Source organism: Artemia sp. Qi Xiang Cuo, chromosome 3 (genome assembly GCF_049724085.1).
Source record: "Artemia sp. Qi Xiang Cuo chromosome 3, ASM4972408v1, whole genome shotgun sequence".
NCBI classification, from domain to species: Eukaryota; Metazoa; Arthropoda; class Branchiopoda; order Anostraca; family Artemiidae; genus Artemia; species Artemia sp. Qi Xiang Cuo.
In genome coordinates, this window is record NC_142796.1 from 75,030,664 (window position 1) to 75,052,439 (window position 21,776).

The 21,776-nt window shown below is 34.7% G+C and overlaps 2 protein-coding genes across 2 annotated transcripts in view; one reads left to right on the forward strand and one right to left on the reverse strand.

Annotated features, from left to right (window-relative positions):
- rl (Mitogen-activated protein kinase rl) overlaps positions 1-5,112 on the forward strand; it is a 59,160-nt gene extending 54,048 nt beyond the window's left edge. Inside the window, exons 6-7 of the mRNA XM_089086575.1 lie at positions 686-874; positions 4,640-5,112. Of these exons, the coding sequence (XP_088942701.1) occupies positions 686-874; positions 4,640-4,780 (330 nt within the window). The 3' untranslated portion in view covers positions 4,781-5,112. The remainder of the gene's footprint in view (positions 1-685; positions 875-4,639) is intronic.
- A 5,542-nt stretch (positions 5,113-10,654) lies between these two features.
- The window catches only part of LOC148954528 (uncharacterized), a 28,637-nt gene continuing 17,515 nt past the window's right edge, over positions 10,655-21,776 (reverse strand). Inside the window, exon 3 of the mRNA XM_089086577.1 lies at positions 10,655-13,858. Coding sequence (XP_088942703.1) covers positions 13,669-13,858 — 190 coding nt within the window. The 3' untranslated portion in view covers positions 10,655-13,668. The remainder of the gene's footprint in view (positions 13,859-21,776) is intronic.

Genomic DNA, 21,776 nt, shown 5'->3' on the forward strand with positions numbered 1-21,776 from the left:
TGCCAGGCGGTGTCTGGATGGGGAGTGTCTTTTGGGGAAAATGTTTTCCGAGCGAGGGTTTATTATTGCATTTTTTGCAAAAAGGGAGGCACAGTGTTCCTCTACTGTGCTCAAGAGTATCCAGCTTGGCCTTTTTTAGAAGGAGTGAATATGGTACCAAAGTTTCTTTAAAAATTATTCTTAGGGCTAAATTATTCTATTAGCAAATCTGGGCGATTTGGTGCAAAAGTTGAAAAAGAGGGGTATGCCTCTGAAAATAACTATTCTGTTGTTCCTCCTAACCATGACATATGTTGAGTTTTAGTCTAGTTGACAGATTGCCAAAGATTGTCCTTTTCCGCCAACTGTTTAGGGCTAAACGGAAAGCAGATCGTCCGCGGTTGGGGTGGGAGGATGTAAAGAAAGATTTAAGGAAAATGGGGACTTCCTGGTAGGGTGTAAAGAGGGAGGCTTTGGATAGATTAAGAGGGAGAAGTAACGGGCTGAGGTGTGTTGGCCTCAGGCGGTTAGCGCTGCGGTGAGTTGTAAGTAGTAGTATATCCAACAGCCTTAGATGACGATGTATGTCCCTTAATTTTTTCTTTATCTAAGTTTCTTTATCGGATTTTTAATTATTTTAATGCATTTTACTCTATTAATAAAAGTTCATGCTAAGATAATGATTTAAATCAAGTTTTTTTTTAAGGCCAGAAGTTACCTTCAATCACTGCCAGTAAAACCGAAGGTACCCTGGTGTAAACTTTTCCCAAACGCTGATCTAAAAGCTTTAGACCTGTTGGACAGAATGCTAACGTTCAATCCACATAAGAGGATAGTTGTCGAAGAGGCATTAGCTCATCCTTACCTGGAACAGTATTATGACCCCGCTGATGAGGTAGGCATTCCAGTATTGCTTTTATTGTATGATAGTTTTATTCGAATGTTGGTATGGTCGAACAGGTACGTACGTTTGAATTTGTTCCGGGAGTACGGGGGGTGGGAAAAATAAAAGCTAATACCAAGTAAAATGTGTGAGTGACATGTGTAATTACGGGAATAATTGTTACTTTTCGAATTCAAGGGGGATATTGGCCCAAAGGCCTGAAAAAGAAAAAAGACCAATCCTTGATTTGTTAAAATGTGCACTATGGATTCGTAAGGTGATTGTGTTTATTTTTTTATTTTTTTTTTAAGGTTTATATAATGGTTGCAGCGAGCTGCAACCAAGTAAAGAGTGAACCACGGCCCATAGTAAATAAAGTTCCAAAAATGATTTTGAAGAAAAATACTGCATGGGGAAAAAATGTCATTTCCAGCCAGTTCTGGAATGTTAGCTATTATTTCGATTAATGTTGATACTATTATGATAATTTGAAGCCAGATTTATTGGAATATTGGAGAAGTAACATAAAACCTCCCGAAAGTTGCTTCAGAAGGAAAGTACATCGTTGGAATCACCATTATTGAAAATCCCAGACCGGAAAATTTCAGGCCCCCATCCTGAACATCAAGAAAGTCACTTTGTACATAGAAAACACTGATGTCCCTTTTTTCTTCGCTACTAATAGAGAATTAGAGAGCCGCATTTAGAAACTTATTTTTGTAACTAACTACTTTTTACAAATTCGCTGTGTAACGCCCCACTTGCGGGTATGAAAAATGAAGAAGCAGAATGAGATACAAAGGAGGCGCTTTAGTGCTTCCATACAAAAGAGGGATTTTGTTGTTCAAGATAGAGGACTCTATTTGACCTGTATAGGGTTTTCGAATATGTGGTTCTAGTGGTGCAATTTTCATTTCTAATGATTTGTTCTTCCAAAACCTATTCTCCTGCCAATCTAAAAAGCAAAAATCGTATCTCTCGAAAAATCTGTTTTAACCAAGATTCGAACGTTGATTACCGCGGGCATACCAAAGGGTCGAAACAACTAGACCGTCATCATCTGTTTGGCAGGATTTTTCTTTTTCCAATAACTCGTTTATTATGTGCAAGAAATTCATGAAATTAAGATGGCCTAGCACTCAAAGTTCTATCAACACTCGATGTGTTTCTTTTTCTGTGCTGTTTTCAGATATAAATCTACATAAAAGCACGTTGATGTAATTAGGAGCTCTGAATTGATCCTTTCAAATTAAAGTGCATCTCTGTACAAAGGTGTAGTTTTAGATGTGTCAAGTATGGAGAGGGCTGTACTTTCCTATATCCCCCCCCCCTAGATTTTGAAAAATACGGTGTTTCCATTGAAAAATGCCATTTTTTGGTATTTTCATTAGAAAAAAACTGCCTCCCTTAGCTATTGAAAATACATTTTGTCCCTTGCCCCTTCTAAATATTTGTGTATCATAGGCAGCGCAATAGCGCTACCGAGGTAAAGAACAATGTTGGCGCAATGTATTTTTTTTTTCTTGGTCTTAGACCAGGGCGCTTCGTATCGAAGGAGTTGTCATAGAAACTTTGAAAACGGATCATTCAATTGCAAATCGTAGTGGCTATTGTCCCTTTTAGTATTCGAAAATGATTGGAAGGCAACAAAAACCTCATCCACGTCCGCAAATTCCCCAAACACATCCAATCAAAATCTTGCGACAGCCATTTTATTCAACGTAGTTGATTTTCAGATAGAAAACATGTTTTTGAGGAGGGCACTCCCCCATAACCCTCAGGGAATAGGTTTTAAGTTATGCCTTGGAGGCAAATAAGAACGAAGTTGGCATAATGTTTTATTAATTATTTTTTTCTTTTAGAGAAGGGCACCTCGTATCGAAGAAGTTCTCGTAGAAACTTCGAAAATGGCTCGTTCAATTGGAAATTGGAGTGGTTTGTGCCCTTTTTAATAGTCGAAAGTCAACACGTCCAATCAAAATTTTTAGACATCCATTTTATTCGGCGTAGTTGATTTCAAGATAGAAATTATATTTTTGAGGAGGACACTCCCCCACAGCCCTCAGGGCAGGTGTTGGAAGTATATGCCCTGGGGGCATATAAGATTTTTATAGATGGCGTTGTTGTAGAAACTTCAAAAAAAGCTCATTTAATGGGAAATTCAAAGGGCTAGTGCCCCTTTAATAGTCGAAAGTGATTGGAGGACAACTAACACCCCTCTCACGCCCATCTTTTCCCCAAACACATCTAATCAAAATTTTGAGAAAGCCATTTTGTTAAACGTAGTTTTAAGTTCTGAAAATTAGGTCTTTGAGGATGACAACCTCAGGGCAAGGGTTGTAAGTTATGCCCTGGGGGTATATAAGGTTTTTATAGAACGCGTGGGGGCTGGGGGCCTGGGGGCTACTTCCGCTCTTAAAATTGAACCAAATCAAAAAAGCGTAAGTGTATCCAAGCTATCAAAGAAAGTAAACAGATTATTTTGCGAATGGTGTCAAGTTTTCAATTTCAGGTCAACTAGAGGAGTTAAGAAACTAAATTAAACAATACTATTTGTGTTCAGATTTTTAAGATGGTGTATTTTGTTAAAAATTGCTGAAAATTTTTCTCCAGCTTGCAAATAGCAGGCCAAACTATAAAGTCTTAAAGAAAAACGAAAAGATTAAAAGTATTATTTTCTTTTTCCCTGTAAAGACTATGTCAATATAAAACGAACAGAAATTAATGAAAAAAACTTTCCACAAAATAAGTTTTTCAAAGAAAAGTAAAGAACTCTATTAAAAATAAATAATTGAGTCACGCTCAATCCAGTCAGAAACTAACATGCGCAGGACGCAAGACCCCTATACTTTCCTAATAGTAGAACATAATTTGCACTTTACTGAAAAAAAATATAATAGCATGTACATTTTAGTTTAATAAAGCATTTACAGGTATTCAGCAATCAAAATGTTAATATTGTTTGATTTATTAAAGTTATAAAAGCAAAAAAATTTATACTTTTTTCAGTAAAGTGCAACTTTAACTTCACGTCTTGTCAAAACAGACTCACTTAAAATAAAGTCACAATTGGTACTGCAATAGTAAATTAATAAAATAAACCCAGTAGTAAATAAAAGAGAAAATGTAAGGGAGGAAGAATTAGCCGAAACAAAAAATAAAATAAGAAACAAAAAGATTCACAACTAAATAGTAGTGGACTATAGGAAACAAAATGGGTAAAAGAGAAAAGGACAATCATGTATAGTAAAAGTGATATTTGTAAAAAAGAAAAAATATCAAAACTATTTTATTCAATAAAATTCTTAACAGTATAGAAAATAAATCGTAGATTGAAAAAAAAATTCCAGTGCACTAAAAAAAAAAAAAAAAAAAAAAAAAAACGGGAAAATGGATTTAAAACGTGGCGAAGTAAAGCGTAAATTCTTGGGGGGGTGGCGGGGAAGAAGAGCTTGTTCAGTGAAAAGCCATGTAAGAATCGTTACCAGATTGTAATTCATTTCCATTTTAACTCATATGCCTTTTTTCAAAGCAAATTAAACTTTCTTCGCAAAACGATTATGTTAAGAGTTGCTTCATTATTGTTGTTTTATAGTATAATAGTATCATATGGATAAATGTCCTAGTAAGTCTCATACCATTGCTATATTACTGGAAGTAAAACTAAATATTGTAAGCATGTTATAAGGGGTGATACCTCCTCCTCCTGCGTTTGTGTCTATTTTCAGTAAATGACTGCACCTTGCTCATAAAAATAATGAACTGACCTTTTTTCAGCCTGTTGCAGAAGAGCCTTTTAAGTTCGAAACAGAATTAGACGACTTGCCCAAGGAGCGCCTCAAGGAGTTGATTTTTGAAGAAACTATTATCTTCGAGCAACGAAACCAAAGAGAACATGCCATGGCTGTGTGCCATTAAAAATAATTGTGTGCATGGCACGGAACATGGCTGTGTGCCATTGTCTCGTGAAACTTTCGTGTTTTATTTATGCTCATTATTTTATATTTATCGATTTAAGGCAAGGGGTATAATGGAAAGTTTTGAATTATGAGCACTGACAAAGGTGAGAATTGTCCTTCTTCTCCGTCTGTAATTTGGTCATAACATCTTTTTTAACACCTTTAGTTTGTGTTGATACTACTCTCCTTTTTTCCCTCTTTCAATTAAATTCGAGTAAATGCATTTGTGCTGGCTTCACTGTGGTCGTTCATCATTGATGCTAAGAGCACTTTATAAAAAAGATAAGAAACTCCTTCATCAACTACTTCTTCAAAAGAAGTTTAGAAGTTATGAATAGGTTTGGTTTTTAGCCAGCTAAATATCCTTTATCTGCCAAATGTATCATTAGAAACGTGGCTACTGTCCAATGCTTTAAACCACAATAAGGAAATAAATATTGAACCATGAAAGCTACCAACCTGTGACCAAGACTAATGTAGTCTACCGGAAGCACGGCAAGGGCGATCCAAGATTTCCTTAACATCCAAAAGAAACCAAGGCCAATAAAGACAAAAGTGAAAAATCGTGTCTTTTCCAGTGGTGTCAATTCAGGATAATTAGGGGGGAGGGATCTAGGTACACTAACTTTTCTTCTTACAATGTTGTCTGCCAGTTTTCTAGAGCTAAAGAAGTTCTGTGGCTACGTGCCATCTTTCATAATGCCATGTTTGGAAAAGAAATGCCAATATTTTTCTTTTTAACTCTGTTTATATATTACTTAGCTTCGTTTTACGCACTATGAAAGTTTATGCAATGCATACTGCATATCAACTAGAAATTGGGTTCCTTTGTTTTCCTTCTCTAATTTTCAAACTGGAAAAGGATTTTGCCCTTATCTTTCTTAGAAGAATATCCATTGAAAATGCAGATTCATATATATGACTGACATATATATATATATATATTTATATATATATATTATGTCGCATTGTACTGGGACTCAGAAGCTGTCCTTTAAGGCTGAATCCTAGACCCTTTTACTCACACAAATAACTGCCTCCAAAAGAAAGCCAGTGCCATCGGCTCTTCTAAAACATGGAAATAGGAAACTTGAGACAGATCCTCGAAGCTTTGTGATTTGATAATTTTTTATTTTTTTTACTCCTGCGTTCAGTACACTATATTTATTTTCCTGAAGATTAAGCTAAATTATGTCTGAAATATTTCTCCAAGAAAAAAAAAAGACCTATCTTAAGACTGTCAGCTTCAAACGGTCAAGTGAATCAATTGTTTACAGGACTATCTACTATCAGTGACGCCATGTTCCAGAACTCAATTATCCTATTTATATTTGTTATTGCTTAAAATGGCAAATAGTTTAGCCCCTAAAATGGTTATAATACATCTAAGGGGCTAAGGCTGACATTGTAGTACGTTCTGAACCTATAGTAATACAAATTGTCTATAATTTAAATTGTTCGTTGTCTTAGAATAGAAATAATAACAAATAATCAACTATCACTAAGGATAGTTGAGTTCTCGGACATATTGGAGATGTGCCTCGTCCTTTATGATCACTGTAATCTTGTGCAATGGTGTAACCGTTAAAGTCGTGATTAGTTTGACCCTATAGAAAAACCATTGACACTCTGGAGAGAAAAAATTATCATAAGAAACAAACAACAACTAAAGCTTAACGGTCAATACGAGAAGTAAAAAAACTTGTCCAGGTAGCAAAAATATACAGAAAAAAAGGAAAGAAAAAACAAACAACAGACTTCCTAATCAGCACTGCCAACCTTACAACCAAACAATTTCAACAAATGTGCTATTCCATTCATAACACAAAGGCCGTAAATAAATAATTTATTTTACCCCCCCCCCCAAAAAAAAAAACTCAAGATGATACCAACTCCTAATCCCCCTATGGAGTACAGAAAACTTCGACCGGGTGGAAACAACCTGTGTGTAGAAAAACTTTATCAGTATTTGTGCCTCACGCCAAAGCAGTGCGAACTATCAATTTAATGATTGTAAATTAGGATTCGTTGGTAAAGAAAACTCTTGTATAGACTTGACAAGGTTCCTTTTCATCGTCATGGTTTATTTGACAAAATGATCGGTTTGATGCTGCGTGCTTTGTGTCATTGTTTGAATAGCTGAAGGACAGTAACACTTCTAACTAGTGCCAATTATTACTGAGAGGCATACTCTATGAAATCAAAAATACTAAAAGTTAACTATATGAAAAGAGATTCATTGCTGATATTGGCCGCGATAAAAATTAAATTAGAAGTTAAACCTCTAGATAGAATAATTTAGTATTTTTTCTATGGAGCGTACTTTTAATTAAACTCTTTCGCCCAAAGGATGCTTTCGATCAAATATTTTAACGCCAGTTTAGCAAATTAAATCCGAATAAGTGTGCCGCGATGAAAGATGTTAATGTAAATAAGTTAATTTTTGTTGGCTTGGTACAAAATAAAAAGGCTAAATGAACGGTGCTAGTTATGGTAAGTGAAAAAAACATATTATTTATTAATGCTCTCACTTTTATATAAACTTTCCAAGTTATCATTAATCTGATTATACAGAAGTTGTTATAAAGAGCTGCTCGTAAATTGTGGTAGGTTTTAGTCAACCGTGCCAACCAGTAACTAGGTTGTGACGAGAATAGAGATTTGGAAGGCTTCTACATAAATGGACAGGTAAAATTTTGTAAGTTAAAATGTTTTCCGGAGTTGACTATTATCCTTTATATTTTTCATAACCTGCTTCTGCCTGCCATTTATAACCAGACTTATTTTACTCCTATACTTTTGCTACGTGGTGCAACTAATAATTGGTCTTTTGTCCCACCCCTGCGTCAGGGGCGTCCCGAGGCCCACTTTCTTGGGGGTGGGGGCAAGATTCGTAAATTTTACTGAATCGCTACCTGATTTATTCCGAATTTTGTGCAGAAATGAAGAATTTTGTTAAATTTCAGCCGATTTTGCAAAATTTATGCTGAAATTTTCGCCTTCGGCGAAATTTTTACCGAATGCCAAAAACGTTGAGGTGGGGGCGGCAACCCCCCCCCCCTCGGGACGCCCCTGCCCGGCATTCCACGTTCTTAAAAAAAGCTTTCCAAATAGAAACATAAAAGATGTCCTCAAATCCACCCTCTTACACAACATAACTGGGTAGTATGTTTCACCAACTCATATAGCAGTATATTATGACGATCAGATAATATTTAAAAATGGTACATGTATCCTACTACACGTTTTTACCTAGGTGTACTAAATACCTTTTTTTTAATAAATAACATCACATTCTATTGGAAAGGATGCAGTTTTATTAAGTAATGTGGGGATGGTTTCCTGCACTTGTAAAAGGGCTTAAAATAACTATTGCAAGACACTCCTCAGGAGACTTGATACTCTAGCTCTTGTTCATTATACTACTTATAAAGAAGCATTATATATAGTATGCAGTCGTGACTAGCGTAAAAGATGGATATACTTTTTTCACTTTTTGCTGTTTGGCACTATATAGATAGTGCCAAACACAGGGCAAGCTTTTTACTAAAAAGAGATTGAAGTATATTAAGTACAATTACTGAGCAATAGGGAATTTTGCCTATTGAAATGCACTTCTCTTTTGCAAGTTACGTCAGGATAACATATTTACTATATCCTACATCTATCAGGAAGATTTCATTCCGAACTTAAACTTTACTATAGCAAAAAGAACATAAAGTTAACGATACAGCGGATGCAGTGTCCATCGGTCCCAAGCGTACACGGATCCGTCTCATCTTTCCTAAAATTTCAAGCTATTTGCGACTTTCCCCATAATTTTTTCATGTATTTGCACTATTTGATGTGTTTTCCTGGATTTGTAGTCCCCCCCCCCCAATTATTTCCAGCGCATGTTTGGAACCTCTGGTTAGAACCATATGGAAAAGGGCTGAAACAAAGATATTATTTAGCATTGGATCATCTCCTTTCTAAAAAGTTCTTATAATAGGGTTAAATTTATATCATACTTTTTCAGAACAATAAATAATTTAAGACGCATTAGACCGTTCCTGATCTTAGAGCGATTCCAATACAAAAGGAAAGTAATTTCAGTTAGTGTATCGATGTGTCCTTGTAGAATCCAATTTCAGTGTCCATTAAAAATGTCATGTATGTTGTCTGTTTCGCCAAGATAATTTTTTCATTCCTAATTTGCATTGCATATATAGACTAAGTGTTTTCTGAAAAGTTTTGCAATAATGTATCTATTTAAAAGTAAATAAAAGTCTTTTAAGTGTATTAATGTAGATTATCAGCTTCATTCTTTTCAGGAAGTACACAATGGATTAATTTGGTGAGTTGATGGGGGGAGTTTTTTTAGGGACTTACATAAATAAGGAAACTGTTTCAAGTATATATATAAATACACAAAAATACAAATTATATAGGTTACAATATTCTTTTTTCACCTTTTTTATTTATATTTTGTCACCTCTAACTGCTACCAGTTTTTGAAAAAAAGAGAAACAAATTGAAATCCTGAGATCTAAGGGTCGACTGTCTCCCTCCTCCTCTCGGTAGATGCCTTTGAATGTGCGTGGATGTTTTTTTTTTTTTTTTTTTTTTTTTTACGTTGTGCTCGTGGTGCTTTTCAGTCAGTTGAACTTGGATAAAAACGGGTCATGAAAAAAAAATAAAAATCTCTCCTGTTCTTACCATCTTCAAGTCCTTGATATAAGTTTTAAGGTAAAATAAAATTATTTGAAAACTGGTCTAATGAATGAGACATAATTGTTCTCCTGATGCTTCATTTTGTAGCTAAGAAAGTGTAGATAGTTTTTTTGGCAATGCTACATTTACATTCATAAATCAAATTATGTAGATATGTGGATAGAGTATATTTTAGACGTCGCATTATTTCGTATTTAATATTAGAAACTGTTTTTAGAAATTTTAACGTATTTTCTTCCTTTTTACATTATCTTTGCCATATTTGACCTACGTTTCCGATTACAGTTTTCGAAGGCATCTGCATTGTTTTTCATTTTATGATTTATAAAAAAAAATTATTGCAAGTATCTAAGCATTGAAAATTAAATTGAATGGATGTTTATACGCATAAACATATGGGTTATTAGGTTGAGTCCTGAAATTCCGAGAATTTGCTTTTTTGAGCCAAGAGATTAATTTTTTTCTTAGTGCTCCTTAGAATATATCTTAAGAGGATGAATCCCTCTACCCTTTCCCCGATCTGCAGGTATTTCTGACAAATGCGACAAACAATCCTTATTGGTCAAGCTTTTAATGTTTGGGACACTTTGGTGACTTTGCCCCTTTTGTCCTCCATTTTGAACAATTGGATCAGCTTCTTTTCAAAATGGCACACTCTGGATTCACTGTATTCACATCCTAGGAGTTCTGTGACCGAATGTTGCACTTCAATTGTTATTTCAACTACCTCTCTAACTGAAAGTTGGCCAATATTTTATTTCCAAATTTGAACCAAGATAGAAGCAACTAGAATCAAGAGTTTGAAGCGTGAAAATAATTATTATATGAAACATATAAATAATTACAAAAAGTCTCTTTAAAAGAAATCACCAGATGAGTAAAAAACACAAATACCACCAACAACACAATAATTATTGTTGGTTTTTATTTGGTTAGTTATTGATTAATCAAATGAATTAACTAAATATTGTTTATCATTTAATTGGTTTCTACACTTTCTGCTCCTTAAATTTATACCGTATCTTAATGTACCCACGTCGTGCACTCATTCCTTATAATCACTTAAATTAATAATATAGGGAAAGGTAGGCTAAGTGTGATTTTCTGAACTTTTCGTATTATATGTATTCCACTTAATAATAAGAGTAAATTCAACAATATAACCATAAAATCTAGACATAAAGTAAGGCTAATGAATATGGCTTCTGAACTTTCAAATATTTGTCTCAAATGGCTACATAACACCTTTATGACAATTATTTTCTTAGTAGTATTGTATCTCTTTATTATAGATACAGTTGAAATACCTCTTTATTATTGCACTTATATTGTTATTACTACTATAGAGAGGATAGAACACTGAAATTGCATTTTGCGACCATAGCTTTGCGATAAGTTCTTAACGATTTCTTAAACTAGGCTTGAGGAACCCCACTCCCCCTCCGTGTAAATAAGCGCGGATATATTTCTGACTGGTGCTAATTATCTTATTACGAAATGCTAAAGAGCTTTATTTTTCTTTAAATCTACAAAAATGAATCACAAAAAAATAAACACTACAATTTGGCATAAGCATTGCCCCAGCTAACTAAAAAAACAATATACAAGTAAATGAAACTCAAAAGTAGCTTTGTTAAAATTGTTAACAACAAAAGCCAGAACTTTACATACAGCAACATAAAAAAAATATAATCACAAAAATGAAACAATTTTCATATGTTTCTAATCTTACATGATTAGCAAGATTGACATAACCGATAGACGCAGAGGAACTTTGATGTGTGTGTACAATAAATAAATGAATCTAAGATGAAATGATATGTAAAATTGACTTTTATTAAAGACGAAATGAACTAAGAAGTTAAAAATGGGTCATGTTATGTTAAATTTAATAGTGAAAGCCATCTGAACTGATCACAGACTGCAAAAGACTGACACAGCTGACTCAGCGAATATTTTAAGATCAAATTTTGGTCTAATGGCAAATCCAAAATGTTTGGGATATGCCTGATTGAAATTTTAATAAAAATATATATTGGTTGTCACAAAATATATCGGCTACTTTTTATTATATATGCAAAACGTTTCTAAAACTATATTTATATTTTTTCGATGAGGGGGGAGGGGTCAGAGTCAAGGGGAATTTACCCTAAAGACAACAAACAATTGTTTGTTTGTTTTTCTATGGCCTGTGTAATTTAATTAAATAATAAAAAATTGTTAAACAATAGTGATGAATAGTTGAGGTGTATTCAAACCCGGCCATCCGAAATACTAACAAATTCACTGCATTAAACAAGTCTCGAGTCAATAGCACCATATATTCGTCCAGCTTTATCAATCCTGTCCATCCTATCAACTAGTCACTCTATCTTAGGCTTAATTTTATCATTTTGCATCATTAATAATCAATTAAAAGGTCCCAATTGTTAAAATAACTTCGGATAAAAGCAGTATAACATAAAGACGTCACGTTTAAAGCTTGATATGCCGTTTACAAAGTAAAAATTTTCATTTTTCTATTATATTTTTCATAATAAAATATCAGATCTACATAGGAGATCACTTGACTGCGATAATTCAAACAGCCTTATGTCAAAACTGTTGGAAATATGAGATCATAGCTTACATTTTGAAGCTTAGCGTGCTCTATTGATTGGCTCAAATTATTTTTCCCTATTTTATTTGGGTCTCAAGATCTTCTCAGAAGAAGCTCTGATTTTCAAAAATGCCTTATATCCCGCATTCTCGTTAGGAAAAAGTTTAATTAACGCAAATTTGCGTTGAGTAAATTACATTATTTTAGACTGTGTTTGGGGGGCGCGCGCCCCCTGGATCCGCCACTGCTCGGAAGTCTGAAAAATTTGTTGTTTTCAAACAATGGGTTGCTAAAAAAAAACAGTCGAAAACCCAAAACGAACGACTAGTTTTTCACTCTCAAGTAAAATTCGGTTTTTTGACACCGCGCTTTGAATTACAGTCTGAAACCCGTGAATGGGATATACGAATTACTTAAAACTGGCATAATTGCAATCAACTGTCTTGGACATTATAAGCACCATGGTAAAAATAAAAATTCAAACGCTAATATTACAATGCTAAACTGTTAACGCTCATGTGCCAATTTCAAATGGTGACATTACAAAGTAGAGATGTGGAAATCAGAAAAAAAAGAATTGACGTACGGGGTGGGGTGAAAATCTATCACCCATAAAAGTGAAGTATTCTGTTCATTTTTTTACGGTGAAGTTTGGGAAATTAACACAATTAACTTCCAATGAACTTACTTCATGTTACAAAAACTTGTCTTTAGTTTATTATGTCTTGGGGGCTTCTTAAAGAGCTCTGGAGACGGCTGAAGCCCCCCTCTTCCATTTACATGCCTAGCTCTGCAATATATCCACATTGAAAAATGTTCTGTGGAATTAGAGGGACCTGGAGAAAACCAGCACGAAGCTAAAAATAAACCCAGAGGATCTAAAATTTAATTAAGATTTCGAGACCAAAAATCAGGTAAATATCAAAGAATAAAAGTCAAGAATGAAATTCAACTGTTTGGCTTAGTAATCACACAAAAAGAAAACATAATTTACAAACGAACAAAGAAAATTTAATTAAAACTACAGTAAAATCAAAATTTGTGAAGAAAAATGAGTCTAGCTACTAGAATCCATCAAGAGAAAACAGTGCGTTTTACTTCTATCATCAAATATAAAATTAGGAAAAGCAGAACATTATCAAAAGTGGATTTCCGGGTTGATAGGACATAAAGTGATCGAAGTATATCCTGACCAGATTACAATGTTAGCCCCTCTTATATTTTATAGACATTTTAGGGGCTAAATTTGTTGTTATCTGCCATTTTTGGTTGAAGATAATAACAAACAATTAATGGTAATTGAGTTTGGAACCCACCCTAGTTTAGAGTATTTTTATATACAATTATACGTCTTCAATTCTGCTAATTTTGTGAATTCCTACAGGGACAAATAAGCTATAAGCATACCTGTATCTTTGTATGGATATGTAGTATACTAAAGATACAATATATAGTGGACGGATAAAAAAAAAATCTCAAAATTTAACGTACTAAGAAAAAAAAAAAAACGGTAGACAGTTAGACAAGCAATGAAATTATTTTAGTTCCAGCTGTTTTCTTATGCTTTTTCGAACGAATGAGTCGGCGGTAACGTGCATGGTTGCCAAACTTTCACGAACTGCATTTATGTCATTCTGAATCCTGCCTGTTGGACTATAAAAGACTGTATTTACTGTCTTTGCATGATTCTTCAAGTTCTGGATTCGTGGTGATCTTCGAACGCCTCTGTAAAAAAGATAGAAAAGGGTAGTACAAACAATTCTTGGAGAGGGGGTATATTATTCTCTTAATATAATTTTTTTAGACTTGAGATTTCAGACAGAGCTTGTGTACAAAGTTTGAAAAAATTGGACAACATGAAGGAAGTTCAAAACCAATTGTGAAATATATTTAAATTTAAAAAAGGGGACATATATAATTAGGCATTAAGGAAAAACACAAACACCAATGAAAGGAACATGAGCCTAGAATCTGATACATATATTTTCATTGGAATTATGCCGATCTGTCAGATCAAAGGCTCTAATAGCATCCTAAGCTGAGAAAATAACACCTTCACCATTTGTGATCGGATTCGCTGAATATGGACTTTATCGAAGACTTTGAAGCACTGCTCCGTAGCGATAACACAACTATTGCTACTGCGACGGAAACTTCAAACCTCGACGAGGCTGCAGGACAGATTACTGGATAAAACTCATTCTAAATACTCAAAGCAGCCAAAGTGACATTAAGCTTGGTGGTGGTAAAGGAATCTATGTGCGAAGGACATTTCGTACAAGCTCCTGCCTGAACTCACAGATCACAAGGCCTAGGGTGCATTCTGTCGCGATCATAAACAATGATGATTAGTTCTATAACTGAAATTTGTTCCACATCACCAAATTTAAAACATTAGGCCCCGCCCATTAGTAAGTTCTGTTCCGCGTTTTATAAAGTAGATAATTTCGGAGACCACACTGCCTTTCCATGACGATAAAATAAAAGTTCGAAATAGGGATAAAATCCTCTTTAATAGACAGTGTATAATAAATTTCACAAACAATACCAGATATTTCGGTCACATATACAGTGACCGTCATCAGTAGTAAAACTCAGTAGTTTTACTACTGATGACGGTCACTGTATATGTGACCGGAATATCTGGTATTTTTGTGAAATTTATTATACACTGTCTATTAAAAAGGATTTTATCCCTATTTCGAACTTTTATTTTAGCGTTTTATAAAATAATTAGTTATTTCTTATTCTACTCAGGAGTTGGATAAAAATGGGCGGGACATAATAAGCCTTAGCAGAATAGAAAGTTGATAAAATTATGTGCAAAGAATTTTGCAATTGATACACTTGAGAATAAATATATATATATATATATATATATATATATATATATATATATATATATATATATATATATATATATATATATATATATAGGGTAAGACACCCAGTAGTTGGACACTTTAATCACTTTGAAAACTTTTTGACATTTAAACTACTCTAATTACTGCATTATACCACCTAGAAACTTAATTTTTGTATCAAAAAATTTCTGAAGAATTTCTGAACAAGTAGGTTACTAATTCAAATAGTTTCACTGGTACAGCGCCTCCTATTTTTGAATTTACTAGCAAATGACAATTCTGCCTAAACTTCGACATAGAAACAGCTCATTGTTAATAGTGATTAAAATAGTATAAAAGATTATGTCCGAGAATTGGCAGGTGGCCGACTATTGGGTGTCTTACCCTATATATATACATATATATATACATATATATATACATATATATATACATATATATATACATATATATATATATATATATATATATATATATATATATATATATATACATATATATACATATATATATATATATATATATATATATATATATATTAAAATATTCAAATAAAATTTAATATATAATACTCGTCTTTATTCATTCATTTTTCACTCATAATATTCTAACTCATGAAAGATGATTAAAATTTTATACTTTTATAGGGATATCTAGAGGGTAAACCACATTACTTGACTCAAAATGAGTCGGTTTGCGCGCCTAAGTTCAAGTTCCATTTATTTCCATCATCTTCTGATATCAGCCGGCTTCTGACTAAAGTTTGACTGAACTAAAAGTATCTCCATTCATTATGGTTACACCAAATTTTTGGATATACTTGTTTATAACATTTTCAACTAGGCTCTTGGAAACAACAAGTTAAGTGAAGGTAGACTATTTGGTAAGCCTAATATGGTAAATTTTGAGTTTTTCACATTACTTGGCTGATAAAAGCTGAACACAGAACTCAATATGTGGGTTACTTGAATTGATTTGATAGTAGGTCACTTTTTGTCTTCAAGAATTTTGTGAACTTTTAACAATGTTTTGAATTTTCAAAGTATACGCCTAAATGGGACGTTCCCCGTTCAGACCGTAATTAACGATGATTAATGACGTTTGACAGAAAAACGTCACGAATTCTTGCTTCTTATCATTAGTAATTATTATCACTCAACATGGAATGCACCCCCTAGTTTTCTAAATCCAAACGATGGTAGATAAACTTAGAAGCCAATATAGGAGTACTGCTTTTATAAATGCCGGTGATTTAACCAGACATAGAAATCCTGGTAAGCCATAAGTCTTGCCCTTATGCAGACTGTGAAAATTCTTAGTCACTCATCTGACCCAAGCAAATACTGAAGAGGCCTCCCCCGTGGTATCGCTTGAACTAGTCGGCTTGTCTGATCATTATAGCCTGTTTCTCAGAGTCAAAATTTTTGTGAGAAAACCCAAGTTTTCACAGATCACAACTAGTCCAATGACGGACTCTGCAATCTAGGAGTATAGCCTTTCCGTCGTCGAAGACGATTTCCCAGAGGTTTTAACAGACACTTCACTTGAGCAAAGGGTGTGTGCTTTCACTGAAAAATTATACTCCAAATATCTCGAGATATTTCAAATAAAGGTTGTGATTATCAGTAAATGTGAGAAACTTGGATCGGGTATGGAAAAAGTTCCAAAGCTGCCAATAGCAGAATTCGACAGAATTGCAAAAGCTGCCAAATCTGCCAACAAATTTAACTAGGCCAAAAAAACTGCCAACCAGCATTGCTATTATGCTACCCTTCTTTTTCAACGGCGGCTGTGAATTACCACACTATTAAGGCCCTGATCCGCAAACACAGCCGTTTTGCTCAAGTTGCTAGGGAAGTCAAGGAGCGAAGAGAAGCAATCTGATAGGTTTATATGATCAGAAATGCAAAGGGCAAGTATGGCCAAGAAAAATACTAAACCTGCAAAGTGGCACTGTTAAGTGAAAGTGACGAGTGGAAATGCTGCTAAAACCAGCATCAAGAAATCTGATGATAATGACCGTATACTAGGTTAATCGATTTATCACTTCCATTTGTACTACTTGCTTGTCCATTAATTACAAAGAGAAAGTTTCGCATGTTGAGGATTGCCACAGCGAAGGCTCAATAGCGCTTAGTGAAATTGAGGTGTTCAATGAAATCAGGAAAGTGAAGACAAACGTCTCTCCCTTCTCAAGCAAAATCCCTGCAAAGTTCATACGGAATTCGCTTTGTTCATAGCCCTTCAACTCGTGGTTGTTATATATGAGTGCTTTGCATCCAGAACCTTCCCTAGATCATGGAAAAAAGCCCACATCCATGCAATTTCTAAAGAGAACCCACCCAAATCATGTGACGATTTAAGAACAATCTCCCTAACACAATGCCTAGCAGAAGTGACGGAATCTTTCATCTTGCAGCAGCTACTATAACAATTAAGTGAAACTGCTGACAAATGCTAACATGGCAGACTCCCTCAATACGGAACCTCTATATATATATTATCAGAATACTCAATCAGATCATAGATAGGCTTGAAAAGCAAGACTGTTTTGTTAACATAGCAGCCATCGGCTTTCGCATGTTTTTTTTTTTTTTTTATCTCCTGACATATATGGCCTGCCTAAACCTGAACCGAAGGGGGGAAAACGCCAAACACTGGCAATTGTGCTTGATTTTCAGTCCGAATGACAGCAAAAATTATTCACTTTGCACATAGAGAACTGCAACTCGAGTAAGGTGAGGTGATATAACCTGCAATGCCCCACAAGGGATGAAACTCACAAGAAAAGCGAGTATCACCATCATCAACTGCTTGCTGGTAGATAATTACAAATTTTTCGACGATTTGTCATCCTTATTCACCTTATTGTCATCCTTATTCATTATTATTCATCCTTATTGTCATCCTTTAGTTTACGAAATGTCGTAAACTAAAGAAAACGGGCTACAGCGTGTCAACTGACTTACCTGGAAAGCGAAGAAAGGAATTATTGGCTCTCGGTTACAAGCTAAAAATGCAAAGGGAGCAGAGAAGGTCAGTGAGACTCGTGTGGTCCAGCGTAACGTGAAACTCTGTCTGGAGACAAAAAGGTCAAAAAGCTCACAGCAGTGGGTCAAATACGATGATGGCTGTTTCGATCCGCTAGAACTGTTTGCCAAAAATGACCCAGAGGAGGTTGTTTCCGACCAGTAGTTTTGTCATTTTTTTTCTCCGATATTTAATTTTTATGTATGTGAATCGTGAGAAGTTTTTTTTAATTATTGTTGAAGCTGCACAGTAATTCTGTTTTAAGTTTTATGGCAATTTTCTTCAAGGGAATGTCCATGCAACGCAATTCCCCAAAAATATTTTCAATCTACAAGTTCACGTTACTCTGATTCTAAATTTACGATCAACTCTGTTAAGTCATAAATACCTAATCTCAGCATGCTAAAGATAGATTTTGACCCCTCCCCCTCCCCCCTGAGGTTCCTTTCCCTTTAGTCAATGATGTAAAAATTATAGGCGTCATTTTCTCACATGAATGCACCTTTACTACCCATATTAACAAAGTATATGTAAAGCTAACATATCTCTTTAAACTCTGTCATAAATGCCTTGAAACCCTATCCTCGAATATCCCTGCCCAGTTTCGGACACAGAGCCACCTATTTAATGCCCAAATTGGAGTCACCTCAGGAACAGACAACTACAATCATCCTCCTTAATAGACACTTCCTATCACAATTTGACGTTTGGTAAATTGGGACTATCTTACCCTCCTCACCTTGACGTTTTACCGCAGAAGCCAAGACAAACAGCCTTACGAGACATAAGCTAAAATTTGTGCCTATGCATGCTAAAACAAATCGCTACCAGAATTCTTTCGTGCCCTATTTTACATGATTATATAATAATGTACAATAACATGTTTTGTACTACAGCATAAATTTGGCCATTGGCCATTCAGAAACTATTGTTTGTGCATATAAACCTTTCTCTCTCTCTCTCTTACTTTATAATAAGATGGCGGGCACTAGGCACATCATTAATGCAACTAGTCCTTTAACTAGGTTTTATTTTACTAAGCTGAGTCTATATATATATATATATATATATATATATATATATATATATATATATATATAGTACCACGAACCTGGCGGCTATGCCGCCGGGCCCTGGTTCAGCTACACGACAGGCCTGTATATATTGTTTCTCTTTGTGGCCTGTCTTCTAAAAGAAGCCTCTTCTTGATGACATGGTGTCATCATAGGTTCGATACAACGACCCTGAGAAAAATAGAAATGCGTACTTAAGTTCTGACCTATTTAAACCATTTGTGGCTAGAATTGTCAATTTACCAGTTTTAAGAAAAAACAACTATTTAGCCGATTTCGAGGCTAAACCTCGGCACGGCTACGCGACAGGCTTGTATATAATGGTTCTCATTGTCACTTATCTTCTAACCGTGGACAATGTGAGCCTCTTCTTGATGTTATAGGTCGGGCCCCGGCACGAATACGCGGCAGGCTTGTATATATTGATCCTCATTGTCGCTTGTCTTCTAACCGCAGACAATGGGAGCCTCTTCTTGATGTCTTACGCCGGGCCCCGGCACGGCTACGCGGCAAGCTTGTATATATATTGGTTCTCATTATCGCTTGTCTTCTAACTGATGGCAATAGGAGCCTCTTCTTGATGTCATAGCTTCACCATAGGTTCGATACAACCACCTTGGGAAAAATAAAAATTCTTCCTTAAAGTTGCGACCTTTTTAGATCGCTTTATGGCCAGAAATGTCAATATGCCAGTTTTAAGAAAAAAACATCTATGTAGCTGATTTCGCGGCTGGGCACCAGCACTCGCCATGCGGCAAGCTTGTATATACTGATTCTTGTTGTAAGTAGCAACCTCCAAACAAATCATCTTTCTTTGCTACTCTTTCCTTGTGAAAATGGAGGGCTCCGCAGGGAATACACATAACGTTGAAGGGTCCCAATGACATGTCACTTTCATTTATGACCCGTTCTGATTCTCGCTGTAGCTTGTAATTTTCGCTGCCGCGTATCTTCAAACCACATATTTCTTTGTTCTCACTGTGGTATATCTTTTAACCGCATATTTCTTTGTTCCTCACTTTCATTTTTAATGCTTCCTGCCCCTTGTTGTTGCATATACTCGTATTATAACTGCATATTTCTTTGTTCTTCACTTTTATTTTTGACTTGTTTCAATTCTTGCTGCCACTTATCTTCAAACCAGGTATATATTTGTTCTTTACTTTTGTTTTTGACTCTTTGCAATTGTTGCTGACGCAAGTATTCTAACTGAATAGTTCTTTGTTCTTCATTTTCGTTTATCATTACCTCATACTTTTTCAATACCTTTTACCTTAGCTGCTCAGATCGATCTTGTCTCATTTGATGGTTTAGGTTATTCATTTGTCCTCTAGGCATTATACTTGGTAATTTATCTTGAGATATGTTGCTTTTGTAATGTTGCATGTGTCACAAATATAAAAAATTATACAATCACTTCTGGGAGGGAAATGATGTTACTTATTCTGTTGAAATGTGCTCATAAATATAACGTCACTCATACGGATTTTTTTCAAAAAATTAAAGCTCTAAACAATCTCAAACTTGTGATCAATGTAGATTTTTTTGCAGGCCAAAAATCCCAGGATGACAATTTTCCAAAATATTTGGACATGTTCTAATTCAGCTGTTGCTTGTAGTTCTTGCTGCCACTTATCTTCTAAATGCAGTGTCCTCGCTTGGTTCTTTTTTTGTTCTCTTGTTCTCGCAGCAGCATATCTTTTAAACGTATATTTCTTTTTTCTTCACTTTCATTTTTAATTCGTTCTGCTTCTTGTTGTCGCATGTCTTTGAAATCACATATTTCCTTATTTTTCACTTGTTTTAATTCTCACTATTGCCTATCTTCTAACCAGATATTTCTTTGCTTCACTTTCAATTTTGACTCGTAGTAATTGTCGTTGTTGCAAGTATTCTAACCATATTTTTCTTTGTTCTTCGTTTTCGTTTCTCATTACTTCAGACATTTTTTTCAATACCCTTTAACTTAGCCGCTCAGATTGATTTTGTCAGATTTGATGGTCTAGCTTATTCATTTCTCCTCTAGGCATTATGAAACAGCTTAAAATGCCTTTTGTAGGGAGACTTGGTATTTTATATTTAGCTATGTTACTTTTGTAATCTTGCATTCGTCATAGATACTAAAAACAATATAATCACTCCCTGGGGGGGGGGGAATGATGTAATTTATTCTCTTGAAATGTATTTATAAATATGACGTCACTCACGTTAACCTTTATTTTTCCAAAAAATCATGATAAACAAAAAATCGCGAAGAAAGGAAGAAAACGAGGACAATTAACAGCCAGTGAAAAAATTGAAAAATTATGCAAATATTTTGGTCAAGACCTCCACTTGACCGTCCTCAGTGCAGAATAAAACTGATAAAAATATAAAAACCAAACCTTAAAATAAAAACACCAAACTAAAATTGGACGACCCTTTCCTAGTAACGGTGAAAGGGTAACTGAATAAAAAAAAACACAAGTCTAAATGACATTTCAGAATTTCATTTTGCGTAAAGCACTTTTAAAGGCTGATAGCTTTCCAGTTTGATTGTTATCGGAGACTCTATTCGATTGCACAATATAACTTTGTGGATGTATGTAAAAACGATCAGAATTAATAATTTTGTCATAAATGGGACTTAGAAAAATTTCTCCAGAGTCTCTATTGAGAGCTACCTTTTGGTGAATG